Source organism: Anguilla anguilla, chromosome 15 (genome assembly GCF_013347855.1).
Source record: "Anguilla anguilla isolate fAngAng1 chromosome 15, fAngAng1.pri, whole genome shotgun sequence".
In the NCBI taxonomy this organism is placed as follows: Eukaryota; Metazoa; Chordata; class Actinopteri; order Anguilliformes; family Anguillidae; genus Anguilla; species Anguilla anguilla.
Genome location: NC_049215.1, coordinates 1,152,501 through 1,165,045, shown reverse-complemented (window position 1 = coordinate 1,165,045; position 12,545 = coordinate 1,152,501). Strand labels below are relative to the sequence as shown.

General features: G+C 42.5%; 1 protein-coding gene across 1 annotated transcript in view; it reads right to left on the bottom strand.

Annotated features, from left to right (window-relative positions):
• The window catches only part of LOC118214124 (protein NLRC3-like), a 46,268-nt gene that overhangs the window by 29,155 nt on the left and 4,568 nt on the right, over positions 1–12,545 (bottom strand). The window contains exons 2-7 of the mRNA XM_035393739.1: positions 6,284–6,408; positions 4,281–4,422; positions 3,499–3,609; positions 1,916–2,026; positions 1,226–1,336; positions 519–629 (exon numbers count right to left, since the gene is read on the bottom strand). Coding sequence (XP_035249630.1) covers positions 519–629; positions 1,226–1,336; positions 1,916–2,026; positions 3,499–3,609; positions 4,281–4,339 — 503 coding nt within the window. The 5' untranslated portion in view covers positions 4,340–4,422; positions 6,284–6,408. The remainder of the gene's footprint in view (positions 1–518; positions 630–1,225; positions 1,337–1,915; positions 2,027–3,498; positions 3,610–4,280; positions 4,423–6,283; positions 6,409–12,545) is intronic.

The window sequence follows — 12,545 nt, the reverse complement described above, 5'->3', positions numbered from 1 at the left end:
CTCACACCACATGGAGACAGAGCTTCCAGTTAAACTCATCCTCTAACTGCAGCTCTAACACACAGGACATGGAGACAGAGCTTCTACTTAAAATCATTCTCTTACTGCAGCTCTAACTCACATCACATGGAGACATAGCATCCAGTTAAAGTCATCCTCTTACCGCAGCTCTAACTCATAGCACATGGAGACAGAGCTTCCAGTTAAACTCATCCTCTTACTGCAGCTCAAACTCACAGCACACAGAGACAGAGCTTCCAGGTAAACTCATCCTCTTACTGCAGCTCTAACTCATAGCACATGGAGACAGAGCTTCCAGTTAAACTCATCCTCTTACTGCAGCTCTAACTCACAGCACATGTGAATATGATGCAATGCACCTCACCTACACCTGAATGTGATATAATATACCCACCTATATGTGACTGTGACTGTGTGTCTTAATAAAAACTGTCCACATAGTGAAGAAAATTGAAGAACAAATAAACAGTGGAGTCAATTTAAATCTGTTTAATTACCTTTGATCACCAGTGATGTCTCCTTTGAATCGGACTGGTTTATCCATTGAATGATCGCTCTTCATGGACAGACAGCTGGGTACAGGTGAACCAGCTCTCTCTGCCTGGACCCTGTGAATAAAACATGAAGACAGAGCTTCCAGTTAAACTCATCCTCTTACTGCAGCTCTAACTCACAGCACATGGAGACATAGCTTCCAGTTAAAATCATCCTCTTACTGCAGCTCAAACTCACAGCACACAGAGACAGAGCTTCCAGGTAAACTCATCCTCTTACTGAAGCTCTAACTCATAGCACATGGAGACAGAGCATCTAGTTAAACTCATCCTCTTACTGCAGCTCTAACTCACAGAACATGAAGACAGAACTTCCATATAAACTCATCCTCTGACTGCAGCGCTAACTCACATAACATGGAGACAGAGCTTCCAGTCAAACTCATCCTCATACTGCAGCTCTAACTCACAGCACATGGAGACACAGCTTCCAGTTAAACTCATCCTCTTACTGAAGCTCTGACTCACAGCACATGTGAATATGATGCAATACACCTCATCTACACCTGAATGTGATATACCCACCTATATGTGACTGTGCAATAATTCAGTCACAGACAACTGTGTGTGTCTTAATAAAAACTGTCCACATAGTGAAGAAAATTGAAGAACAAATAAACAGTGGAGTCAATTTGAATCTGTTTAATTACCTTTGATCACCAGTGATGTCTCCTCTGAATCGGACTGGTTTATCCATTGAATGATCGCTCTTCATAGACAGACAGCTGGGTACAGGTGACCCTGCTCTTTCTACCCAGACACTGTGAATAAAACATGGAGACAGAGCTTCCAGTCAAACTCATCCTCTTGCGGCAGCTCAAACTCACAGCACATGGAGACAGAGCTTCCAGGTAATCTCATCCTCTTACTGCAGCTCTAACTCACACCACATGGAGACAGAGCTTCCAGTTAAACTCATCCTCTAACTGCAGCTCTAACACACAGGACATGGAGACAGAGCTTCTACTTAAAATCATTCTCTTACTGCAGCTCTAACTCACATCACATGGAGACATAGCATCCAGTTAAAGTCATCCTCTTACCGCAGCTCTAACTCATAGCACATGGAGACAGAGCTTCCAGTTAAACTCATCCTCTTACTGCAGCTCAAACTCACAGCACACAGAGACAGAGCTTCCAGGTAAACTCATCCTCTTACTGCAGCTCTAACTCACAGCACATGTGAATATGATGCAATGCACCTCACCTACACCTGAATGTGATATAATATACCCACCTATATGTGACTGTGACTGTGTGTCTTAATAAAAACTGTCCACATAGTGAAGAAAATTGAAGAACAAATAAACAGTGGAGTCAATTTGAATCTGTTTAATTACCTTTGATCACCAGTGATGTCTCCTTTGAATCGGACTGGTTTATCCATTGAATGATCGCTCTTCATGGACAGACAGCTGGGTACAGGTGACCCAGCTCTCTCTGCCTGGACCCTGTGAATAAAACATGAAGACAGAGCTTCCAGTTAAACTCATCCTCTTACTGCAGCTCTAACTCACAGCACATGGAGACATAGCTTCCAGTTAAAATCATCCTCTTACTGCAGCTCAAACTCACAGCACACAGAGACAGAGCTTCCAGGTAAACTCATCCTCTTACTGCAGCTCTAAGTCACAGCACATGGAGACAGATCTTCCAGTTAAACTCATCCTCTTACTGAAGCTCTAACTCATAGCACATGGAGACAGAGCATCTAGTTAAACTCATCCTCTTACTGCAGCTCTAACTCACAGAACATGAAGACAGAACTTCCATATAAACTCATCCTCTGACTGCAGCGCTAACTCACATAACATGGAGACAGAGCTTCCAGTCAAACTCATCCTCATACTGCAGCTCTAACTCACAGCACATGGAGACACAGCTTCCAGTTAAACTCATCCTCTTACTGAAGCTCTGACTCACAGCACATGTGAATATGATGCAATACACCTCATCTACACCTGAATGTGATATACCCACCTATATGTGACTGTGCAATAATTCAGTCACAGACAACTGTGTGTGTCTTAATAAAAACTGTCCACATAGTGAAGAAAATTGAAGAACAAATAAACAGTGGAGTCAATTTGAATCTGTTTAATTGCCTTTGATCACCAGTGATGTCTCCTCTGAATCGGACTGGTTTATCCATTGAATGATCGCTCTTCATAGACAGACAGCTGGGTACCGGTGACCCTGCTCTTTCTACCCAGACACTGTGAATAAAACATGGAGACAGAGCTTCCAGTCAAACTCATCCTCTTGCGGCAGCTCTAACTCACAGCACATGGAGACAGAGCTTCCAGGTAATCTCATCCTCTTACTGCAGCTCTAACTCACACCACATGGAGACAGAGCTTCCAGTTAAACTCATCCTCTAACTGCAGCTCTAACACACAGGACATGGAGACAGAGCTTCTACTTAAAATCATTCTCTTACTGCAGCTCTAACTCACATCACATGGAGACATAGCATCCAGTTAAAGTCATCCTCTTACCGCAGCTCTAACTCATAGCACATGGAGACAGAGCTTCCAGTTAAACTCATCCTCTTACTGCAGCTCAAACTCACAGCACACAGAGACAGAGCTTCCAGGTAAACTCATCCTCTTACTGCAGCTCTAACTCATAGCACATGGAGACAGTGCTTCCAGTTAAACTCATCCTCTTACTGCAGTTCTAACTCACAGCACATGGAGACACAGCTGGAGACACAGCTTCCAGTTAAACTCATCCTCTTACTGCAGCTCTAACTCACAGCACATGTGAATATGATGCAATGCACCTCACCTACACCTGAATGTGATATAATATACCCACCTATATGTGACTGTGACTGTGTGTCTTAATAAAAACTGTCCACATAGTGAAGAAAATTGAAGAACAAATAAACAGTGGAGTCAATTTGAATCTGTTTAATTACCTTTGATCACCAGTGATGTCTCCTTTGAATCGGACTGGTTTATCCATTGAATGATCGCTCTTCATGGACAGACAGCTGGGTACAGGTGACCCAGCTCTCTCTGCCTGGACCCTGTGAATAAAACATGGAGACAGAGCTTCCAGTTAAACTCATCCTCTTACTGCAGCTCTAACTCACAGCACATGGAGACATAGCTTCCAGTTAAACTCATCCTCTTACTGCAGCTCTAAGTCACAACACAAAGAGACAGAGCATCCAGTTAAACTCATCCTTTTACTGTAGCTCTAACTCACAGCACATGGAGACAGAGCTTCCAGTTAAACTCATCCTTTAACTGCAGCTCTAACTCACAACACAAAGAGACAGAGCTTCCAGTTAAACTCAATCTCTTACTGCAGATCTAACTCAATGCACATGTGAATATGATGCAATACACCTCAACTACACCTGAATGTGATATAATATACCCATCTATATGCGACTGTGCAATAATCCACTTACTGACACCTGTGTGTGTCTTAATAATAACTGCCTACATAGTGAAGTACTTTGAAGAACAAATAAACTCATCCTCTTACTGCAGCTCTAAGTCACAACACAAATAGACAGAGCTTCCAGTTAAACTCATCCTTTTACTATAGCTCTAACTCACAGCACATGGAGACAGAGCTTCCAGGTAAACTCATCCTTTTACTGCAGCTCTAACTCACAACACAAAGAGACAGAGCATACTCATAGCTCTAACTCATATCACATTAAATATCTGATTCATACATTTATACCTCTTCCTCTCAGTGCTGATGGATCCTCCTTTGGTCTCTGGCTCCTCTGAGAGACTCATTTTAGAAACAGCGCCCCCTATTTAAGGAGATGGGAACACATCAGACCAGACTGGACCACAAGTGGCTTCCAACCCAGATTAGCCTGTAAACACACAACATGAGAACACACTTAACACTCATATAGACACACAGAGGCAGACAGACACACACACACACACACACAAGCGTAATTTTGACTGGAAGCAATGCAGAATTTAAATGGGCCCTGAACATGTCCTATACAGACATCTCAAAAGGAGCAGTGTCACCCTTGAAACCGAAGCTCGGGAGCACGTGTCAAGAAAAACACCACAGCGCACTAGAGACAGTGTGCCGAGGTTTGATTAGTTTCTGCCAAAAACACGTGATCAATGATGTCCGAAGCTTCATTCAGTACACACAACCATGGGACTGCTTTGGTAACTGACTCAAAGGAAGCAAGGCTTTGGAGCAGGTTTCGTGGTAGAGCAAGCAGTTTGTGTCAGTTGTGAGCTAGTGAGTGACTGCTTTAAGAATCTGAGACATTGTGCAGAGATGGAACCAGCCAGGAACAGAGAGCGGTCTGCAGTTTGGGAGCATTTTAAAATGATATCAGCAACTAAGCTTTATCCTCCTGAGACCCAGGAGAAAAAAGGTTCAAAATGACATTTTTTCTATATTTTTTGTGTTATAATATATATAGTAATAAAAATGTATAAAAATACAAACTAAATAAAATAAAAAACAATAAAAACAATCTGTTATGAATAATGCTATATGAGTGCAGTTTTACTTATTATGACAACAATTTTTAAAAATACACAGCAAATTTTTTACTCTGGTAAGACCACCAGGTCCAAGAACATGTAATCTCACATCCAAATCTATGACATTTAAAGACCATTATGTATTATAGACACAGAGACAAATAAGCTATCATGAAGGCTTGAAGATACAACTAGAAATGTCACATCCTCCACAGAGGACAGACATGGATGTCTTTGTCTCAGAAGGATGAGAGAAAATTATTATATGAATACATTCAACAATAACCTTTTATTTCAATGACCTGTTCAATGTTGCATAAGCACCTCCTCTTCCCATTTAATAGTTACTACTCCAAAGTTTCAAGGTGAACACGATGACTATGTTTTTTAAGTCTTTTATTGAATCTCTTTTAACCTTTAATGTAATTAAATCTGCTGGTTTGGTACCCTAAATCTTAAGTGCAAGAGTAGACTGGCCAACATTGTAAAATTAGCTGGCAGGATCATCTGATACAGCTGACCCCTCCCAGCTGTATCAGATAGGATCTTTAAGGAAGGCCCAGTCCATTCTGAGGGATTCCTAGCATCCCGTTCATTCAGTTTGTATTACTTCCCTCAGGCGGCACGAGGGGGACCTCACAATATTAGGCAGGTGGTTTTAATGTTGTGGCTGATCGGTGTAGGCTCCCTATTTTAAAATAGGATCCCTATGTTAAAAACAAACAGGATTAAACACTCTTTTATCCCAAGTGTCACTGACTTTCTTAATAAGTTATAGTGATACGTTTTGCAATGATTTTAATGTTTATCTGTTGTCATAAATATAGTTATTGCTATTTATTATATACTATGCTGCAGTGCAAACTGCCCCATGGGGACAATAAAGACTCTAACACCAAACCTATATCCTTTGTGTTAAATACCGGCACATTTATTCGGAATACCCCCTCATTAATGCAAATAGGCTACTCCTAACAGCACATTATGTGGCTGTAACTCAATATAGACATTACATTACATTACAGGCATTCAGCAAACTGTCCTATCCAGAGCGACTTACACAACTTCTTTTTTGTTGCATATTTTTTTACATTACATCCATACAGCTGGATATATACTGAAGTAATGCAGGTTAGGTACCTTGCTCAAGGGTACTACGGCAGTGTCCTACCTGGGACTCGAACTTGTGATTTGTAGGTTACAAGGCCAGCTCCTTACCTATTAGAATGGGCAAGATGTGTGATCTAAGCGACTTTGACTGTGCCAGATGGATGGTGCCAGATGTGGTGGTTCCAGCATCACAGAAACAGCTGCCCTCCTGGCATTTTCATGCAGTACAGTCTCTAGAGTTTACAATGAATGGTGTGATAAACAAAAAACATTGTTAATGAGAGATCAGAGGAGAATGGGCAGACTAGTTCAAGCTAACAGAAAGGCCACAAATGAAATAACAGCTATGCTTGGCCAAAGAGATCTAATGTCATCTCTCAGGACCACAGTAGATGAGACAAAGGAGACAATTTAAGATTCTTGATTCTGTCAATTACTCCCAGTAAAACCATTTTCCCAAAGCCATTCCAAATAGCCTTTTGGCATGGAGGTAGCATCTAATTTAGCAATTAATAGAAACTTGGTGACCCCCTATGCAACTAAGTTCTGTAATTCTCCAACTGTGGCCACTGGATATTCCTTTGCTCCCTGAACCATCTACCTCACTGTGCATTGGCTAAGATCACTAGCGCCATTAGAATTAAAAGATGAAATTTTCATTCAGTGCAAACAGCTGCAGTTTATTTGTAATAACATGTTTACTCAATGGATAATCAACTGAGTTTCCAACTTGATGAATACATCAACATAATTATGAACAATGATTTGTCAAAAAAGGCCTTTAAAATACAGCCAGTTATAATGAAATATAATGACCAAGCACAAAATATTATCAGCAGACATGGTATCAGTGACGTGTAACCAAAAAAATACATACTGGTCTGTAACTGTATGATTGTACATAGTGTATCTGTGGCTATTATTTGATGTTACAGTGGATAGAGTTACACGTGAGAAATCAGATCTCATGATCAGATTCAATGAGAAAGAATACAAGGAGAAGCCATTTGTGATTCAGTGGCCCTTAAATCTCCGTGGTATGAGGACTATGCAGTGTAAAACATGCATACCCCTATACGGACAATTGGGGGTATGCATTTATGGACCACTTTATTTGTCTAAGATTTCTTGTATCTGAATCTGATCACAGAAATCTGATTTCAATAATGTATATCATGGTCACTGTGACCATATACTCCTAATAAAGAAAGAATTACACAATTCTGTCTGCAGACGTTAAAAAGCCAACACTGAATCTATAATTTTACACAACATAAAGGGTCCCTTCAGAATAAGAAACATCAGTGTCTATGTTCTTGCTCACAAGTGAAAACATGCAACCATTTATGATGTCTGCAATAATGACAATTTGATTAAACTCTTAGTGCAGCAGTAATGCTCAAAAAACCAAACTTCATACCGATGCCTGTGACACTCTGACCAGAAAAGGCTCCTGTAATCCATCTAGTGACAAGCTTTTACAAGGCTAGCTCTCAGAACTCTGCAAAATGATTATTGCTGCTTAATATACTTGTTATGCAGATTCTATTATGTTTGCCACAGCCCAAACATGAGATTACGGTTTGAACCAGGAAGCGCCCATGAGACAACAGTTTAGTGTGAAACTGAACTTCCAATACCATGTAGTGGCTGTTTAGAAGAACTAAAATATTATTTTTACAACAGTCTTTTCTAGAACTCCACAGGTGTCCTTATGTCTTAATAATTGCAGTAGATGTGACTGTAAACTGAAATGTTTTGCAAATAATTAAATGTTTGATCGATCAGAAGAACAGTTGTCATGTCTATATGAGCGCACATAGTGAATCACTGCCCATTCTTTCACTGCTCCACCTCAGTTCCTGTAGATTCAGTGGGAAACCTGCAGTGATTAATGCACTTCAGACTGTGTTCTGCAGTGTACAGCTTCTTGGAGGCTTAAGGTAGTGAAGGGAACTGTATGTTTCTGTATTTCTGTATGCACTCCTGGCCCCTTCTGCCTAGGCCTGCAGCCTTGTCCCAGTCTCCACATTCCCAGTTACCATGGTGATGAGGGAGAAGAGCGATGGAGAGCTACGGGGAGGATGGAATGCAGCTCAGGGCCGTCCCGAGTGCACTCCTGAGAGGACCCGAAAAGCTCTGGTACCCACCATGGGGATATACCAGCCCCGTCCCAGGTGCTATACTGTGCTGTTGTGTTGTGTGCCGTGAGGCCTAATTACTGTAACATGCGTGTGTGACCATAGACAGAGACTCCATGCTTGTGAGATGTGACCTTATGAGGTGTGATGCTTAGAAACGACTATCAAGACTGAGACAACTTAGTGAGTCTTTGGAGAATGTCTCTGCATGCTGTGTAGTGGGCATTGCCCTGGTGCATATTGTACTAAATTCTGTTACAATGGGAACATGTCGTCTGGCCTGATGATTTCCTGTCTACCTCATGTGCCTGCTTTGAATGGGTCCTATCAATGCACATAGTATTTGGCATTCTGTATGGTAGTCTGCATTTCTTATGGATGCTGGTAAGTTGTCATTTATTGAAATTAGGCTTGGGGCTGCTGGATGGCTCATTCGGTTAAGGCACCACGCCGAGGTACATGGATGAGCCTCACAGCTTCGGGTCGAATCCGGACCGTGCCAGTGCCGACTGTGGTGGGTAGCTCCACAGGGAGATGCACAATTGGTGCCTGTGTCACCCAGGGTATGGGAGGGTTCAGTCAAGCAGGGATCTGCGTTTCATTGCTCTCTAGCGACCCCTTTTGGGCACATGTATGACTGCATGTCAGAGCCACTTATGAAAGGTCTTCCTCCAACAGCTTTTCTGTTCTATTCCATTACAAAATATATATGTGCACAAGCTGAAATGTGGTAAATGTTTCTTTTTCTCATCCAAGCACAGTAAAATAAGCTACTAATGTGTAGGCTTGTTATTATACAAAAGGTCATTTTTTTTTTTTTTTTTAAAGCAAAGTATCAAGATTAAACAAGGTTTTGTCATGGTTCTGGCTTCATCACATGGGTGTTTGATGTAATTACAAGAGTGAAACATTTACTCAGACAAGCTCGCTCCTGTTAATAAAAGTACTTGCGTGTGGCATTAGCAAACTTCTGAGAATTCTTCTGCAAGCTGTGGCATGTGTACCTCTCTGGTGCTCCTTGTAATAAAACCTGTAACTGCGAGAAACTGTTCTCTGACCTGGTATTGTCCTGTTTACTTACTGTTGTCACGGTAGTGGAAGGTGGGACGCAATTGCGGACTGAGGGGATCTAAAAGTTAACCCCGAGGGGTAACCACAAACACCGCCAAGCAATTGAAAGGGACAGGGGAAACACCAAATAATAAAGAGCGTAAATAATCGCTCCCTCTACTCACTGAATCTTCTGTCAGTGGACTCAGAAAACTAAAAAACCAAACACCGCCGCAGCGTAGCTACCCAGAAAGTAAAACCCCACTTGGAAAACAGAGTGGAGTAACTTACAAAAGAAAATGACACTCGCAGCCTGGCGGTCGGACAAGGAAAACTAAAGAGACAAGGGCAAAATGTCCTCCACAGCGCTAAGAGTGATTTAGCGCGGAGAAGAAACTAAATGGTGGTCAAATCTCGCAGATAGGATCAATGCGGTAACTTCTGCGGAGTCTTACACCCCTACACACGTAGAGCATGACAAAACTAAATGGTGATCAAATCTCACAGATAGGGTTGATGCAGTAACTTCTGCAGATTCTTATACCCCTACACACCAAGAGCATGACAAACAATGAGTCTGCGCTGAACCCCGGAAACCAGGGGCTAGATATAGGCCTCCCACACCTGCCCCTCATCAGGGACAATTAACTCAGAGCCAATGTGTGTGAGGTGCCACCACCTCACCATAGGACTGCCACACCTGCCCCTCATCAGGGACAATTAACCCACAGAAAACAGTGAGTGAGAGGTGCCACCACCTCACATCTGCTTTAAATATGTTCCTGTCAATGTGTTCAAAAAAACATCCTGCCAAACCAGACATTTCAACTGCAACAGTGAGATTTAAACCAAACTCCCTGTGCTTTAAATCCAATTGTTCAGCATTGCAGGATATATGGCTGTAAACTGCTGTTTCATAAATGATCCAGATGATGTTTTAACAATCAAGAACAGTTTATGTATTGGTGGGATTATATATAGTCTATCAGTGCCTTTTCATTGATTGATGTTTCACTGTAATCACATACGTCTAAAGGATAATACTGTCCAATCATGTTAAAAAGCCAGCATGATGACTCTGACCTCACTTGAAATTGATTTTTTGTTGAGAACAGTGCTGTCATTTATACTCAAGGATTCCAAAAACAAGATGGACCCACTGCACTTTGCACACAAGGTGAGGCACAGCATTGATGATTCTCTACATTTTTTTTCCATTGTAATTTACTTTCAGTTCAGTGAATAATGAGAACCTGTCAACTTCTGCTTTGAAACCTCTAGAGTTCAGTCACTTGCAGTAGTATCACAAGGACACCAGCTGGCAGAATACATCTGCTTTGTGTTTACAGTATTCCAACAAACTCAGAGATTTGATAGTTGTCAAAAAATACCCTGATACTTTTGGCCATTGCCAGCTCCTGCCATGGTACATAATGGTTTCATTAAATTCAATTTATCTTGAGGATGGAGGAGCAATTTCAAAGAAATTCACTGGTCGACGCACTGAATATGCTCATTGTTGTTGTATACAGAGCACACCCACAGCACACTGATGCACACAGCCTCAGAGTACATTAACACACAGCCTGCCAGGCCCCAGCCACACACACACACACACACACACACATAACATACACACAGACACACACACGTACACACACATACACACACACACACACTATGTTCACCTGATCACATGGATAGTCGGTTTGATACAGTGGTTTGTGTCTTTGGAGGCCCTACTAGACTGAAGGCTTTTCTTTCTGGGGAGGCTACGCTCCTTCGGTGTATGTAGCAGGAAGCTGGCCATGTTCTACCAGATCATTTCTACATGATGAAACCAAAATGTCTGTATAAACTGGCAGAAACTAATAGAAAATCTTTTTTATAGATTCCCCAACCTGATGCACATATTCTAGCAGGGAGGAACAGGGGACACCACCACGCAAGCCCAACCTCCTCCCCCACCAGACCCTATGCTGTCATAAAATACTATCAAACTCCATCCGCTTCTCACATACGTTCTCCCACTGGCTCAGAACAGCTCGTCAGCGATTCAGTCTGTCCTCCCCCCAATTTGCCGAGCTGTGGGCCATGGGGAACATTGCTTTCATTACCTCTGCCTTCCCTTTCCCTGCAAGACAATCTCCATCCACCAAAACTGGAATTTGAGTGGCGTTAGACACCCCTGTCATTTTCCCAGTCGTACCCCACACCTCCCCAGCCTGTGTGCCCTGGCCTATCCAAGAGCAGTACTGCCTCCAGCACTTCCTGTTTGCTACCTCAATGACTCTCCTGGCCACTGCTCTTGCCCTCTGATACTCCAGCACACAGTCTGGAGGAAGGTTCCTGTGCAGGACCCGGACTGCATGGCTGCATGCTCAAACAGCCTTAGAACATTCCGGTGACCACCACAGCACCACCTTCCCCATCCTTCTCCCTTCAGACCAAGGGACAGCAGCTGACAAGGCAGCTAACAGAACTTCAGATGATGCAGTTACTGAATCATCTATATCACCCCCTACCTGGATCTGTGCTGCTCCAGTTTCACAAACCTTTTTACACAGTATTAGATAAAGGTCACTCCCTATTGCTGAATCCTCCCAGACCTCAATTCACTCCCACCAGCCATAGAGCTGCACGCTAAGGTACTGTAAGGTCCAATACTGATGACGTCCCCAAAATAACATTAGACTGTGTACCCCGCCCATCATTCAGGCAAACCAATACCAGGCTAACCATAAATTTGTCCATAACAGCAACATTTCTGTTAGTGAACCCGCTACCCCAAAGTGTATTATAGGAATTCAAATCACCACTCCAAATCATCTTATTAGCCCTAAGCTGGAGTGTTCCCTCAAGGTAATGAAGGGACAGGTCCAAACTCTGGTTATAAAAATTCACCACTACAGCACTATCCCCTGTACCCAACCACACCTCCTCCACCACTCATTCACTCTCAGCGCTTACAACCAGCTCTCTAAATGATAACCCATCCTTCACAAAGGTGCAGCACCCTCCCCCCTGACCAACCTGTCTGTCCCTCCACACTGATCTATACCCTGATAGGACAAACTGCAGGTGTGCTGATAGCCAAGTCTCTTCAATGCAGAGAAGGTCAGATAACTCAGGCAATTCTTAGGCAAATTTTTTAAATTCCTGCCCGTTGGCCACCTAAC